The sequence below is a fragment of the Gobio gobio genome (genome assembly GCF_949357685.1).
Source record: "Gobio gobio genome assembly, chromosome: 23".
In the NCBI taxonomy this organism is placed as follows: Eukaryota; Metazoa; Chordata; class Actinopteri; order Cypriniformes; family Gobionidae; genus Gobio; species Gobio gobio.
Window position 1 is genome coordinate 37,227,153 of NC_137119.1, and position 17,353 is coordinate 37,244,505.

A 17,353-nucleotide genomic window follows, 5' to 3' on the forward strand; every position below is an offset into this window, starting at 1 on the left:
TTTCTTTGCCTTGTTGCCTTTCCCGACAAAGACAAACTTTAGCATTAAGACATCATGCATGGGTTAACAGACTAATTAATAAAAATAAAAGTCAAGAAAAAGTCAGCCAAGAAAATATGAATTGCACATTAAATGCATCTGAAATATATTAGTATAAGCATATTTAGTATACATGTGTTACATAAATATGTGTGCGTGTGTGTGTGTGTGTAAAGGACATAGGCCAGTAAGAGCTGTGCATGTAAACCTCAAAAGGTGCGCTAGCGACTGACGCCACACGCTGCAGTCTTCAGAATCCTTGTTAGCGCCCGACTCCCACGCCAGAGACCCCGGTTTGAATCCCGCACAGAGAAGGTCCAGTAGGACCAGTAACATCTGGTGCCGTGACCCGGATGGGAGCGAGGTTAGAGGGGTGTAACGGACATAGGCCAGTAATACCCCTTTTCCACCGAGGCAGTGCTGGTGCTGGTTCGGAGCCAGAGTCTAGTTTCAAATCGGTTCTTTGTCTTTCCACACCCAAAGCGCACCAGCTCCGAACCAGGAAAAGGGGTTCTTAAGTAGCACCAAAATATTGCTGGTCTAGAAGTAAGAACCGCTTACATCAGGGGCTGGGGGCGGGGTTACTGTGACCAACAAGACCAACACAAACTTGATATCCACCATATTTTAAATAGCAGTTAATCGAGCTAATAGCTGCTCGATTGTAATCTCCGTCTATACAAATTACGGCGAGCTGCACCAATGCGTTGGATTCGCTGTGTTTTGATGCAGGATCGTAGAGCCATTTGTATCAATAGAAAAAGCCATTGTTTATGGAAGGCTTGTTCGAGATGCATCTGCGCTGTGCAGACCGATCGCCGTATGACAACGAGAGCATACGACTCCTTATGCTTTTTAATCGCTCTTGCTGTGTTTCGATATCAAACGCTGATCGGTCTGCGCAGCGCCGATGCATCTCGAACAAGCCTGGTGTGTTTGTGTTTCCCGCTGCGTTGCTGAGAAAGATGAGAGTTATATAGTGACGTAAGACCTGGCCCTGTGGTGGCTCTCTAGCCTGTGGAAAGACAAACCAGTTCTTAGAAGGCTCGTCAGTCGAACCAACTCAGAACTGGCACTAGCACTGGCTCTGAACTAGCACCCGGTTCATTCTAGTGGAAAAGAATGGTGGAAAGAGCTGTGCGTGTGAACATCACTCCCCTGACCTCAAGAGGCGCGCTACGGTCTTTAGCGTCTTTGTTAGCATGCCCACCTCCCATGCCAGAGATGCCCGTTTGAATCCTCAAGAGGTGCGCTAGCGGCTGCATCCTTGTGTGCGTGCCAGCCTCCCACGTTTGAATCCCACTCGGACCGGGTCGAGTAGGACCAGTTGCATTTGGTGCCGTGACCCAGATGGGAGTGAGGTTTAGGAAGGTGAGTGTAAAGGACATAGGCCAGTAAGAACTTTGTTTGTAAACCTCAGTCCCCTGGCTTCAAGAGGTGTGATAGCAGCTGCGCTCTTTTTAGTGTGCATTACCGCCATGCTGGTTCGAATCCCGCTACGATTACGATTGGTGCCATGACCAGAATGGGAGTAAGGTTTAGGGGGGTGATGTGTAACGTGAACAAGCTAGTAAGCAATGTGCGTGTAACCCTCACCCCTGGCCTCAAGAGGCACGCTAGCAAACTGACGCTAGCGGCTGCGGTCTTTAATGTCCTTGTTAGTGTATACGTCTCCCATGCCACAGACCCCGATTCGAATCCCGCTCAGAGCGGGTTGAGTAGAACCGCATATATATATATATATATTAGTGGTGGGCCGTTATCGGCGTTAACGTGAGACTCTTATCTGGCGATAAAAAAAATATCGCCATTAATCTATTCTCAAAGTTGGTTTGGGAGCTGGGTCTATACTACGCAAGCTATGATGACTTTCACCTTGATATTTTAGTGCGGATGTATACCAAGCCGAATTGCACAGTAGGGGGCGAGAGAACGAGTCTTCGAACCTGTGTGTATGCCTACTAGTGTTGTCAAAAATATCGATATTTCGATATGTATTGACACTGAAATATCTGAAACGATACAATACTCATTTTCTACAGTATCAGCTGCACTCTCCTCTCCGACCGACAGCGAGTTGACACGCTAGTATTGGTGTGACCGGTCTGAATTTCGCGCAGGTTGCACATAACGTTAATTCTACTAATAACCGCAGATTTCGTGCTCGCATCTGAAGCGCGCACACACACATACCGTAATAAAGCCGCCTATGACATACAAGTGCAAAAAAGAGCTCCTTTTTCCAGCTTATTAATGGTCAAATACACTCAAAAATGTCTCAATGCCCATCTTGGTGAGTTTTAACGTAAACATAGTCATAACCAGCTCACAGGAACAGTGTTTGGGATCCATGCGTGCGTCAGGTCTTAAAGGGACAGTTATTGAGTAATTTATTATTCAAACTACAAAGAGACAAACGATCACTTACGAGCACACATATTCTGAATGCCTTCGGCAGAATTCAAATGAGCCATTTTAATCTAGATTAATTCCAATATATATATATTTTATGTAAGGCAGTATTCATAACGCAGTACGCTTGCATACATTTATTGTGCAAGTTGCTTATACAAATACATTTTAATTGAAAATGTTCTTCTTCAGGTTTATACATCCAACATTCATAGCTGATTTAAGTTGGGAAACAATATGTTGTATTTATAGTGTCACACTTACTATTTATCTAACAGTTTAAATGTTCTTCGTACATAAAAATAGATGGATTTTAGGAAGGGGGTCCCTCATAAAGGTTTATCATATTTGGGGGTCCTTGGCATCATAAAGTTTGAAAACCCCCGTCACAGACAAGGCTTAAGCCTAGTCCCAGACTACAATGTTTGAGCTGTTTAAACTGAAAGCAACTGATATCTTAAAATATATCAGGGCCATTGTTTTGTGTAAAGATGTACATCAGTAATGTTTTTTTCTAAGGACGTTTATAAAAGCTACTTAAATGAATTAACAGAACAAAGGCCTAATCCTGTGTTAATCGAAGCCCAGTCTGTGAAACCAGGACTCAAAGTGTAGAGTTTCGCCATAACACAGCCTTCTTCAGGACTGATTTTATAATGCTGCCATTTTTACAGCGTGGTGCTTTATTGTTCTTATATAAGCATTACGCCTGCAGCATCATATTGATTACAGCGTGATGTCACAGATTTGATGTCATGGTTTACTTTGCAGCTCGGCAGAGCATTGAGTAAACACACCATCAGACTGTCTCCAGCAGATATTTACAATTGCATCTCATCAGTCGAGAGTGAGAACAGGCGACAGGGCGAGATTAGAAAAGCCACACATGATTTCAATCTGCCAGAGGTTCTCACACTCAGGAAAGACCTCATGCATATTAGCAAGCCTGTGCAAACTTTTGTTCTCTTGCTGTAGGTTTGGCACTGAACAACAACTTTCATTAAGCTATTGAAAACATTATATAACGCTTAAAAGATATGGAGTTCATGCATATTCAGATAGGAATACATAAAGTGGCAACCAAAAGTCTGGGACCACACTTTTAAAAAAAGAAAAAGTTAATGTCAATAATTAATTGTAACAAAAATGTAAATTAAATAATAATAAAAAAAAGTACATGCGTTTCGCTAATAGTGGGCTGAGATATTTGGGCCCCGATGTATAAGAAAATATTGTCATGACAACAATTTGAATGTGCATTAATGCACTAATGCATCATGTGGTACATGCTCAAAACACATGGAAGTACCAACAAAATTGTTCAATGGCACACACAGCTACTTGCATTACATTTTTTAGGTTACACTTTTTTTTAAGGCGTCTGTGTTTACATCTAAGTATTAAGTATTATTAATTAACTACATGTACTTAGGTTAACGTGTGACTTTAAAATAAAGTGTTACCCCTTTTATGTATATTGTAGTCTTTCACACTGGCTGACCAGATTGCTTGCACAAATATAAATGAATTATACAGACACATGACTTCTTGGTCACACTTGCCTCGCAAGCTTAATGACAGAGCAATTCAGTTAACATCTGACACACATAAGGTTCTTTCTTTAATAAGGGACTTTTCCTCTCTCAGTGGCGGTTAATTCAGGATGAAAGGTCCCCTTGGACAGAGACAAACCGCTTACAAGTGTCGAGGATAATGCTCCAATTATACACGGTCTGAGACACAAAGACACCATAACATGGCCAAGAGACGACTGCTCTGGTTCCCGCTCTGTCAACGGCTTTCCCTTTGGCAAGGTCAATAAAGCGTGTCTTTTTTGGAAACATAAAAATAATGCATTGCTGCAGCACTGGGTTATGGATGCAAAGTCAATGCAGTGCACTCTAGTGATTACAGCCGCTATTGCATGCACAGAGGATCTTCATCTGTGATGAATGAACCTCATGGCTGAGCATATAGCGCCTCCTAGTGACGTACTTAACAAGTAAAAGCTCAGGTTTGATCATTAGAATTCCTGCAGGGTTTAGCATTGAGCAAGGGTATGATGTGACAGTTTTTGTCAACCTTGGTTAATGCAGGAACAGATCAAAGAACACAAACGCATTTCAATACAACTCCTGAAGATTCAAAAGCACTAGCAGCATTCCTGCAGCATGATACTTCACTAAAGTCATCGTTCAGATCAGAAAGACAATCTTTCACTCAGGCGTTACTTTACACTCTCTCTGGATGTCATTCTGTCCTGAGGTCACACTCCCATATCTATAATAGCCTTCATTATACATTCCTCATCAACCTCAGCAACTCCAAAAACTATTTTAATGCTTAAATCACATTTCACAAGTCTCTAGATGAAAAAAGTGGAGAGCGAAAATGTCAAACCAAGAGCTTTTCTCTTAAATAAATTCCCTTTTCAGGGATATTTTGCTTTTCCAAATCTAGAAGTCACTTCTGACGAACAGAAAGGGTCTAAATACCTTACATTTCTTCATTTATAATCATATTTCAAACCTAGCAAACTATATTTTGTGATTTTTTTCCCCCTCTTGAAATGCATGTTTGTGCAGTCTGCCTATAATATAAAACCAATCATAATTTATCTATTGCAATGACATTCATGCTTTTGTAAAGTGGCTTAAGTGAAATGCTTTCTTTTTTTGTGACTGTGTGTTGTGAGGGTTGTGATTATAGTGAAGAGCGAGAAATACAATCTACTGTGGACAATAACTTGTACGAAATGTATTTAAAACCCCTTGGATTCCACCAATATCCAATTAAATCTGAAGAACAGAGTATCTTGGCACTAGCAAGACCTCTTAGTGGAAAGAGAATCAAAGTTTAATGGGCAGGAAATGGACAGGGAATGATGGACCACCGAAGGCATAACCCCAAAAGGAAACTTTTTCAGACAGCAGGACAACAATTGAGAAATATTGCTATAGCATGTATAAATTAATAATAAAAATCAATCTCATATTTAACACAATGACTGCAATGTTGCGCCAGCCAAGCCATTTTACTTACGTAATGTGATGCATTTCCCAGTGAAACACCGAGCAACTAGAAAAAGTATGTAGGACAAGACTTGAATTTATCCATATTGATTAGATCATAAAAAATTTCTCTATATGAAAGTTGGATTAGAAGAGGGCTTGCTGACATCAGACAAAAAGGAATTGCAGACTGCAACAAAAAAAAATTCACTGATGAATTTTTCACAAAAAACATGTTTAAGAAAGAGGAAAGGTTCAATTTTGTTGTCTTAATGTTGACTTCAAAAAATACATTTTCATTATTTATCACAAATAAGTGCCATATGTAGTCAAATACATCTAACAAGCAAAAAAAAAGTACATTTACATAAACTGAAAGAAAAACGTGCACCTTTGTACTTTATCTACCTCTAAAGGGTGTATATTAAAACCAGTCATAAGGGTCAATTTTAGGAAATTGAGATGTATACATCAGACGAAAGCTGAATAAATAAGCTTTCCATTGATGTATGTTTGTTAGGATAGGGCAATATTTGGCCAACTATTTAAAAACCTGGAATCCAAAAAATCTAAATATTGAGAAAATCACCTTTAAGTCAAGTCACCTTTATTTATATAGCGCTTTTAACAATGCAGATTGTTTCAAAGCAGCTTCACAGTGTTAAACAGGAAAATAATGCAACAGAATTTTATCCAGCCGTATATAGCCATTCTGGAGAAAACGGTGATGTCATCAGTTCATTTCAATTATCATACAGTGACAGTGTGGCCTTTAGATCAGTTATTTAGTTTATATGGTACATTTAGTTTAATAATTAGATTTATTTGGATATTTAGTTGAAAAATGTAGTGTCCCCAACTGAGCAAGCCAAGCCAGAGGCGACAAAAGTAGTTTAAAGTTGTTAAAATAAAGTCCTTAGCAATACACATTACTACTACAATTTTTTTTAATATATATTTACGGTAGGAAACTTACAAAATATCTTCATGGAAGATGATCTTTACTTGATATCTTAATGATTTTTGGCAGAAAAGAAAAAATTGATCATTTTGACCCATACAATGTATTGTTGGCTATTGCCACAAATATACCCGTGTGACTTATGACGGTTTTGTGGTCCAGGGTCACATATACATATAGTCGGGGTAGATTAAGTACTTTTGAGGGTACAGGCACCAAAACACATCGATGGTTCCATGAAGAACCTTTAACATCCATGGAACCTTTCCATTCCACAAAATGTTCTTCACACGAAGAAAAACTTGCTTCTTTTAAGAACTGTTCACTGAAAGGTTTTTGGGTAGCCCAGAAGAGTTCTTCTACAAAAACAAAATGGTGCTATATAGCACTAAAAGTGGTTCTTTGGCTCGTAATCCTAGGGGAACCTCTTTAAGTGCTGTATAGCACCAAATCTTGGTTCTTCGGCGGTTCTTTGGGATGACTGAGGTGCTATATAGCACCGCTACCATTTACAGAACCTGTTACGATATGAAAAGTGGTTGCCCTATAATTATGAGGCAAGAACCACTTTTAGTCTCATATACACTCAAAAAAAATATATGGTACCAAAACTGGTTCTTGGCTCGTAATCATAGGGGAACCTTTTTAAGTGCTATATAGCACCAATTTTGGTGCTTCAGAGGTTCTTCACCGGTTCTTCGCCATTAGTCAAAAGGTGCTATATAGCACCGCTACCATATACAGAACATGTTAAGATATGGTGCTATATAGCACCAAAAGTGGTTCCTCTATGATTGCGTCGAAGAACCATTTTTGGTGCCATATAGAACCTTTTTTACACCATTTTTTTTTAGAGTGTACAGCATTGCTATGAAACCTGTGAACCACAAGCTAAATGTAGTGTAGTTGATAAAACAATTATTCCAACCCGTGTTTTTAATATTAATTCAATAAACACTTCAACAAGACACCCTGCAAAAAAAAAAAAAGACCAGAGTAAGAACCCAGTGTGTTCCACAATGTTTGTTTTATTATTCTGAACATAGCCCCGGTGTCACATATTCAACTTAATTTGATTATACGTCTTTAAAAAAAAGAAAGAAAAAAAATGAACAGGGAGGAGAAAAAAAATGTTTCTTAGATGCATTACAGGGTGATTCATTTGTGGCTCTGAAAATGTTGAGACCATAAGAAAACTGCCACTACATATATTAATTTGCACAATAACTGCCTATTAGTTTTCGCTAATGAAGACTTGAAAAAAAGGTCACAGCCAACCGAAGCATAAATGAAGAACAGCATAACAAACCCCCACCATTCACTGGAATTACAATTTAGTTCAATGATTAACTTTGTTAGAGTACCTAAGGATTATAACAGTGTTTCTAACGTTATAATTACTGAAGTACTAGTTGGTGTTGAAATGAAAGCTACATAACAGCATGCCGTTGCAGTTACAGGTGGAGTTATAAAGCACTGTGGTTAAGCAAGGGCAAGTATACAGCAAATCCTTACCATTGACACAATCAGTGATTCCTAATGAAAACACCCTACCCCAAACACACTTGTAAATGATTTTCACAGTACGTCACCTTACGAAGTGTGTGAAACGCATCAGTGATGAGCGAATCAAACGTTATGCATCACAACACACACTTATGTTCAGTTCCCCAGCGGTGATATGAGACCAATGGGAGCGCTTGCTGCTAGGTTTGATGTATAAAATGAATCTATCACTGTAAAAATAAGGCTGTGTCGTTCAAACGATGCAAAACAGCGAGTGGGACACTCTCCGTATCCCGTCCCTGAATGGCAAGGGTTTGCTGCTTTATTCGTACAGTAACATCTCAGCGTATTTCTGCAGCGCGTGATGGACTCGTGTACAAACTGAGTCTGACAGCGGGTTGGAGAGTCACATTTTAATGCACCCGACAGATCCGTGCGCACGGTTTTGATTTCAGAACAGAACAGAACAGAGCATCCGTTTACAACACGCTGAAACAAACTGCGATTGTGTCAAATACAGACATTAAAAATAAAAACCAAACAGAAGAGAACGTTCAGAACCGCTCCCACCCCTTTGCGATACTACTAGTAGACTACAGGCACACTTTTAGGACCTTTAACGTTATTGTCAGTGAGGGGTTCAGATACACACAAAAAAAGTTCTTGAAACGTTAACTTACATCTTACTCAGCTGCTTTTTTATGTTTATTTTTTTCTCTTTTTTTTTTTAATAAGCATGCCATTGTATATGCCATCCTAATTTTTTCATTTTGGTGTCCCGTTGCTTTAACTTAAAATGAACAGATCTGTATAAACCTCACCTAGCATGCCTTCTTTCTGCGTCTTTGCTGACAGGATTCAGTTCATCAACATAAAGCTTGTGTTCGATGTAAATGTTACTGGAAGAGAGAGATTTGTGCACTCTTAATTTTAAAACAGAATTGAACATGGTGCCACACAATACAGGCGTTTTCCTTTGTTTGTTTCTCAAGCTAAACTATTTAGAAATGTCCAATTGTGTGTGGAGTGAGCAATATTTTTCTTTTTTTCTTTTTCTGATGATTTACAAGACATTTCTAAGAGAGTAAGGTTTAAGACAGAGGGTCATAACAATCATTTACAATTAATTGCTGTACGTCTGTCCTTCCGGTGGTTGAGGAAGCTTCATATTCTCTTTGGACATCATAAGACGCCTTAGCTCTTGAAGAACGACTTTAATGCTATATGAGTTTTGCCATTTTGCTAGAATTGGTATGCTACGTGCATCCACCTGAAACAAAAAGAGAGAAAGAAAGGGAGGGGACGTGCAGACATGAGTTACATGATTTAAGATACAACTGAACACTGCAAGAGTCAGTTTGCACTGGACTAGTCATAAATGTTTTGGGTTTAATACAAGTTAAAAACAGGATTTGTGGCATAATTTCAATTCGTTCCTCAGTTATATAAAAAGAAAGAATGGTGGTTATAGTAACCCACAATATAAATACAGAGAGTCGGACGGTAAACATTAAATCAAATATACATTTTTTAAAAGCCACAAGTTTTAAACATTATACTTATTGGTAGGAAACACATTATTATATTGGTAACACAATCAAAAGTTCATTTGGCTAGAAAGAACAGTCCCACCTGAACTAAAAAAATACCAGTTTCACTTTTCTGTTTTCAGACTAGCCTGGTTTACTTATAATGGTACTGTGTGATATTTGCATGAAAAAAATGAAGGTTGAGACGAAACAATTTTCTGTGCTAATCAAATTATGCCACAGTTGCATTCAATACAGCAAAACTTCAACCCCGGAATAGTCAATGGTCTTAGATGAGATTTAAAAAACAGTAATGGCTTAACTAGAAAAGCAAAGTGGTTGAAGTCACTGTAATGACATGCAAAAAAAAAAATATATATATATATATTTCCAAACCTCTCTGTAGATTTTTTAGATCATATTTAACATAAATGGTTCTTACAGCATTATATTTGGTATATAGTAGAGTCATCTGTAAATATTGGTATTTTCGCTGTTTTTTTTTGGTTTTCTCAGTGATAACATGACAAGAAACCTAAAATGCTTTATAAATGACATTCACCTCTGACACATCAGTTTGATACTGTAAATGTGGTTTTATGTGGCATTACCACCAAACAGCAAAGTACAGCAACAGTCAGAGTGAAGTTCAAAAGAGACTCGCTTATGGAAAAGACAATCACTAAATGATCAATTAACTTTTGCCATGATAACGAATGATACTTTTTTTTTTCTTTAAAAAAAATCTTATTTTTGAAATTCTTAAAGGGTTAGTTCACCCAAAAATGAAAATTCTGTCATTAATTACTTACCCTCATGTCGTTCGACACCCATCAGACCTCTGTTCATCTTCGGAACACAAATGAAGATATTTTAGTTGAAATCTGAAGGCTCAGAAAGGCCTCCATTGGCACACTGCACTTTACACTCTCAAGACCCATAAAAGGTACTAAATATATCGTTACAAAGTCCATCTCACAACAGTGGTTCTACATTAACTTTATGGAGCAACGAGAATAGTTTTTGTGTGCAAAAAACCCTAAATAACGACTTATATAGTGATGACCGATTTCAAAACAAGGCATCATGGAGCTTCGAAGCATTATAAATCAGTGAGTCGAATCAGCGGTTTGGATCGCCAAAGTCACGTGATTTCAGCAGTTTGACAAGCGATTCGACTCGTTGATTCATAACGCTTCGAAGCTTCATGATGCCTTGTTTTGAAATCGGTCATCACTATATAAGTCGTTATTTAGGGTTTTTTGCGCACAAAAACTATTTTTGTCGCTCCATAAAGTTATTGTAGAACCACTGTAGTGAGATGGACTTTGTAACGACGTCTTTAGTACCTTTTAAGGGCCTTGAGAGTGAACCGTGCATTGTGCCAATGGAGGCCTTTCTGAGCCATCGGATTTCAACTAAAATATCTTCATTTGTGTTCTGAAAATGAACGGAGGTCTTACAGGTGTCGAACGACATGAGGGTAAGTAACTAATGACAGAATTTTCATTTTTGGGTGAACTAACCCTTTCATTGTAGAAACTTGAATAGGGGTAATAGTCTGGAAACATTTATTTCCATCCTTATCCAGACCATGAAAAACAAAAAAAAACATACTTTTTCAAACTGTATAGCCGTTTTACACTTAAGGGATCAGAGTTAAAAAGTGTGTCAAAAAAGTCTTGTGGTATCAGTATGAATGCTTCATATCTAGTGGGGTGACAGTAATGGCTCGTTTCCACTGAGCGGTACGGTTCAGTACAGTTCGGTATGCAATTTTTGCCATTTCCATTGTCAGAAGTTGTGAATAGTACCCCAATTCTGAACCGTACCGTACCACTTTTGTGGCAACCTTCCGTTGGGGTACCTAGCACAGTAGTCCAGTACTAAAGGGTGGAGCTAGACTCCCTGCAGAACGTTGATTGGTCGACAGAGAATCGTCACTTGCGCATGCTTTTTCGGTTGTGTTTTTCCTTGCAGCCGTTGCTCAAACAAAGCTTATGTGACAAACAGCCACATGCCGAGAAGCAAGAACAAGACCTGGGGCCAGTTGCATAAACTTAGCCATTATGTTTAGAATGTGTCTTAAGAACTAATTTGACACACTAGCAATTAGTCAAGAGGTAATCAGTCTAACTTTTCTGATTCAAATTAGACCAATCTAACTTTAGATGTAACTGACTTTAGTTAAGAAAGTTAAGAACAGTCTTGAAGAAAAAAATAGACGACTAACTTTTAAGACTAATCTAAGCAGTTTATGCAACCGGCCCCTGCTGTATGCCGTCCACTGTTGTTTACTGTGTCGCTTTCTTCTTTAAGCAAGAATGACGTCGATCGCTACACCACGCCTATCAAGAAAGGGTGCTGTTGGCGGTAGAAACGCAAGCTGGATCAGGGTTTAGCGTCCCGAATCGTACCGCTCGGTGGAAACAAGCCATAATCAAACTACCCTATAACAAATGATCAAACAGGCCGAAATCTCCTGATGTGCCAGATGAACAAGTTTTATAATCATTACTATGAAGTTTAGAGTAGCGTGGGGTAAGATGTGTCACCAATTTAATCTTGCAACAGAAAACAAGAAACTTTGTGCAAAGGGTGACTCTTCAGTTTGAAAAGATTTTAGAGAAGTCATTTTACCAATGCTTCCTTCTCATTTTAGTTGAAAACAGGCACTCTTATATAATTAGCTATATGTGTTTGTTTTACTTTTATTTTAAGACTTACTAGAGGTCAATTTAAGGCAAAATTTGCAGAGCTTACCCCCCAGTTGTTTCGACAAATTAGCTTGCAGAATGACAGTATTTTGGTTTGGGATTTAGTTCATCTTAAACCGATAAACTTCCACTAGGCAAACAGCACAAAGACCTTGATTCTGTATCCAACAGACTATCACATAATTTGACCGATAATTACGAAAAACTGACACAGAAGAGACTTAAAAAATATAACAGTCCTCTGTGGTGTAATAAACCGCTTAATTTTCTGCGGCTCCTTTTAAATTCTATATCCAGCTGAATCTCATTAGACATGTTTGAGATTCATTATTGGTTCTGCTTAGGCAGGCACACTGAAAAGCATCCCTCCTCTGCAGTACTGATGGGACTCGAGTGCCTCTTTTCTGCATCAGTATGAAAATAACTGCAAGGTCACATTTCTCTAGTTTGCAGTAAAATGATCTCAAACATGATAGACAATACACTGTTAAAATAACACTCAAATTAGTTAGTATAAAAATGATTCAACTTACCAGCCCATTGGAATTATTTATTCCATTCATGCTAATTTTTGTTACAAATCTAACATTCGGTGGTAATTCGGGATATTTAGGTCCGCACTCCACTTTCAGGCTGTATATCCTGTTTTCGTAATTAGTCTGAGAAAAGAGAAAAATGTCAAAGGTTAAAGCCAAAATGCCAAGTGGAACATGAAAGTGACAGAATAAAGAACACATCAATGCATCAAAGAGAACACACCTACACCAATATCACTTCACATGCTGACGTACTCTGTTTTTCAGTATTTCTATACGATAACGACACACGATGATGGACTACAGATGGAAACACATCTCACTTAACTCTCAGCTTTAAATGATGCTATATCAAACAGAAAGGAATTCACCAATTTTATCCACTCAAAATGCCTTGTATCTTTGTGCTAGCTGAATAGTTTGAATGCAAAAAAAAACTGAACCAATTCTGTTTAGCAAACTACCAGGCAAAAGCTCCCTGAAAAACTAACAACTGCAAACTAAAAGAGATACAATCATATTACTTTGTCTGCATAATAGCTCTATTATTATGGAGAATCTCTTGTTCGGTCATATTCCACCCCAAAATCAACACTAATTAACTTTAATTCTAATTATTACATGAAAAAATAAAGCCAATTTTAAGGCCATTCGATTATTTACACCATGAGATTTTCATAACAATTCAGTAGGGCTGGGTATTGACACAAATTTTGCGGTTCGATTGCGATTAAATTCAATATGGATTACTTTGGATATATATCATGTAGCCTACAGCACGTGGCAAATTTTCTCAAGGAAAACAAATCTCTTAACTAATTCTGTAACCTACGGGAGTCAGTTGGCTCTACATTACTATAACATAGAAGGTAAAAATGAACTGATTTGTATACAAATTGTTTTGTTTTTTATAATAATAAAGTTATAATATTAACTTAATAATTACATAATCATATTTCTACTTCAATTCGTTTTTTGAAATATAAACATTTAAACAGTGGCTGTCATAAAAAACTTGCCGGATTTATTCAAACATGCATTAAATATTGAAGAACATTAATAATTAAGGCTGGGTAAAAAATATAGATTTCTCGATTTTAATCGATTCTAATTTTTACAAACCGAAATAGATTCTTAAATCCCAAGAATCGATTAGTCATCCTGTTTTAAGTTGATGAATGAACGGGAATATGAAACAAAGTCTCAGATTTCAAATGACGTCCAATTTATTACAAAAATTCTAAAACATAAATACTGTTTTGGCGCTGTGGCGTGAGATCGCTCTGGCAGAGCTCTCGTGAACTGATCATCTCATCTGCTTTAATACCCTTTTATGACTTATGACAGCCACCATTTAAATGTTTATATTTCACATAGCATAACTTTATTATTTTGTTTAAGTGTAATTTAAGTGTTTGTATACAAATCAGTTAATTTTTCGCAAGCTTGTGAATAGAAATCTAATCGAATTGAGAAATGTGTGTCAATACCCAGCCCTATTAAAATTTTTAATGAATATATAAAATGGCATATATTTAGCAAAATGCTAATTTTTCTAGAGTTTATGGTCACTGAATATGGTTTTTTTGGAGGTAAATGTGACATTACATGACAATGTTTACAAGCTGTTTTATTAAAATACTCTACTAAATGCTGATTGAGCGATTCCTTGTGACATGATACGGATTTCGGTACTCTAACATATCTTTTAACATATTTTCAGATGCTCATTCGTGTTTATTTTTTGCTGTAACTGGTATTAAGGCGGAAGAGATGATGAGTTCAGTTCATTCTTCTCTTGAGCTGTGCCAGAGCGATCCGTCACACCACAGAGGCAAACATTTTTTGTTCCGTAATCAAATGGACGTAATTTGAAATCTGAGACTTTGTTCCATATCAAAAGTCACAAAGCACAAAGATTATTGGATGGGAGGCACGCTAAACAGGAATATGCTAATCATCTCATGGGATTTAAGAATCGATATCGGTTCATAAAAATGATAATTGGATTAAAATCGAGAAAATTATATTTTTTACCCAGCCCTACAATTCAGCATAATTATCATTACTGCTGTGTGAACTTTTTATTTTTTATTTATTAAAATCAGCATAAATTACATTTATAATGAAAGTGTTTAATTGTCATGAAAGCCTAAAATAGGATTTATTACCTTTATGCAAAATATAATTTCGGGGGGAAATACGACCTAGACAGGTTTCAATTCACCCATTAAGCAAATGAAACAAAATCACAGTATACCACATAGCCAGAACACCTCGGAGTGGGCCATATTTCCAGCCCAATAAATAATGTTGCCATTTTGAACAAACACATAAACCACTGAAGTAGGTCTCTGCTGCACTGCTTTCATAGCTTGCATCTTTATCTTTAATCTACAGCAACAGCTGTCATGTGTCAGGCTGGATAGTGAAGGCATGCCAAAGGCTCCAATCAAATGCAAAACAACACTTGAAGAATGTAATCTTTTTTTCATCAGTATTGTTGTCATTTAACTGTGGTTAAACAGCAAACATACTCGTGCAGGTCCGATGATCATGCCCGTCCACCGTGTGAGAGTCATATCCTCATCATCCTCCAGACCCCAGCTCACTGTCCCATCACCGACACCCTTCTGTCCTTCCTCAAGCTCTTCCAACAAACGAAAATTGCGAGGGACTTTAACTCCTGCAAGAACACAGATACAGTTCATTAAAGACAGTGCCTCTTGGACTCTGGGTAGTTCACATTTGACACGTTTGCGTAGGATCATTTTTCCAACTCTCAAGAGCTCGTATTAATCGAGAGACTACATGGAATATTTATACTCTTAAAAATGTATGTCGTCACACCGCAAGACCACATAAGTGAACTGCAAAAAGGATAATATAATTAATTTGTTCATTTAATTTCATTCAGGGTTCCAAAACCATTTGATCGATGAATAGCCATTATTAAATGTTAAATATCTGAGCGCTGAGCTGCATAACTTGAAAAATGTATATTCACTGTAGAAAGATTTGAGCTTTTATTTATTTCCATGGCTCTTCCCTGGATATCTCAATTATAAAATGATCTAAAATTGTAAAAACTAAATTGAACGGGAAGGGATAGTAATGTGATTCTTTAATTTCACAGGGATCAGAGAGTATTTTTTACAAACATTTCAAACAGTTAACATATTACATTTAATATGAAACCTTTTTTTTTTGTTGATGATGTGCAAAATGTGTATTTGATGCACAACATGTATCATGACTGTATGAGGGATCTCACCGTCATCTTCAACCTTCATAAACAGATGCAAGCACTTTAAGTGCACGACACACAAAATCTGTGCCCTTTCAAAAATGAAATGTTAGTAAATTTGCATTTCATCTGAGAAGCGATCTAGTGGTTTCATAATAGTGTTGACAAAGTGGAGGGACAAGATTTGCAAGTTCAGGTGAGAGTCTAAAGGAAAGACTGATCACTCATCTGTGAATGACTCAGGAAATGGCACCCATGCTGCTCTATCACAGTTTCTCACTTCCTCAAAATCTCAAAGCCAAGACGACAGGCACAAGACTGAATAGCTCAATATATTTCTGAAAAAAAAAAAGATCAGCTGCATCTGAGCTTAAAATACATACACATGTTAAACTTAATTTACATGCATCTCATTTTGTGTCAAGAAGACTGTGCAAATTAGCTTGTGCAAATGTAATGTAATCTCACACTGATCCAAGTTAACATGTTTAAGATGTGCTGTTCTTTACATATAAACTCAAAATGTCATTTGATCTTAATATATGAGATATGCTATAATTTGCAGCTACATACAACATTAAACAATTAAAACGAATTGTTCAAAATATGTGTTTTAATGGGTTTAAAGGCCTCCTTGAGTTCATATGTCCCTCATAAACGTCATGTTTATTATTATGAAATGGCTATATTACACAATCATAACGCACTTCTCCCTATGCTTATAATCTTTAAAAGGTCTAAATGACTATGTGAGGCTGTGTTAACCGGCTCAGGTTCTGGTTTGACACATAAACATCAGTTAAAGGCCCGTTTTGTCATGGCACTGGAAGGACCCAGCAGAAGCACGCGCGTCAATGCTCCGCCTCGCCTCACATTTGCACCGAAACACCCGCCCAGCTGCAACACACAGCATTTTATCAATGCTTCGATACAATATAAGAGCATAATTATTCTCGATGTGTGCCTATATTACCCATTAGCATATAATATAAAATAAATTTGGTGTTATTTTTAAACTACATGTCTGTTTGTGGGCCGTTAGCTCCATGCTAACACACACACACACAGTTCAAACTGCACACAGATCTGTTAAGTGAAGTAAATAAAGGCATTTGAGCACGGCAAACCTCTCGGATAATGTATATGGGATTGTGAGGAATGTGCTTGTCGCTTCTGTTGTTAAAATACGGCCGCGGAGGACCGCGAGGATTGAGGAGACTGTGAGACTAACCTGAGGAGGCCGCCATCTTCTTCTGCCCGAATCCAAAAGCGTACGAAAGCGTGACGTCGAAGGGTCATGTGACTAAGGCGCGCAGTGCTGTAGGAAGAGAGGGAGGGGTGTGGCTGCACTGCAAAGATTTGTTTTTAAATATATAATTCATGAAACTAGACTAT

The 17,353-nt window shown here is 37.7% G+C and overlaps 1 protein-coding gene across 4 annotated transcripts; it reads right to left on the reverse strand.

The window, feature by feature from the left end:
- Positions 1-7,431: 7,431 nt before the first annotated feature.
- ube2v2 (ubiquitin-conjugating enzyme E2 variant 2) lies at positions 7,432-17,244 on the reverse strand. Of its 4 annotated transcripts, none has more exons than XM_079806216.1 (5): positions 17,190-17,223; positions 15,249-15,397; positions 12,709-12,834; positions 9,051-9,199; positions 7,432-8,828 (listed from the first exon to the last, which is right to left on the reverse strand). In XM_079806216.1, the coding sequence occupies exons 1-4, from the start codon at positions 17,203-17,205 to the stop codon at positions 9,053-9,055; spliced, it is 438 nt and encodes a 145-aa protein (XP_079662342.1). In that variant the 5' UTR covers positions 17,206-17,223; the 3' UTR covers positions 7,432-8,828; positions 9,051-9,052. The 4 variants fall into 4 exon arrangements, with proteins under 4 accessions (XP_079662342.1, XP_079662339.1, XP_079662340.1 ...); XM_079806213.1 differs by adding an exon at positions 15,986-16,296 and having other exon boundaries at positions 7,432-9,199; XM_079806214.1 differs by lacking the exon at positions 17,190-17,223 and adding an exon at positions 15,986-16,076.
- Positions 17,245-17,353: the final 109 nt, after the last annotated feature.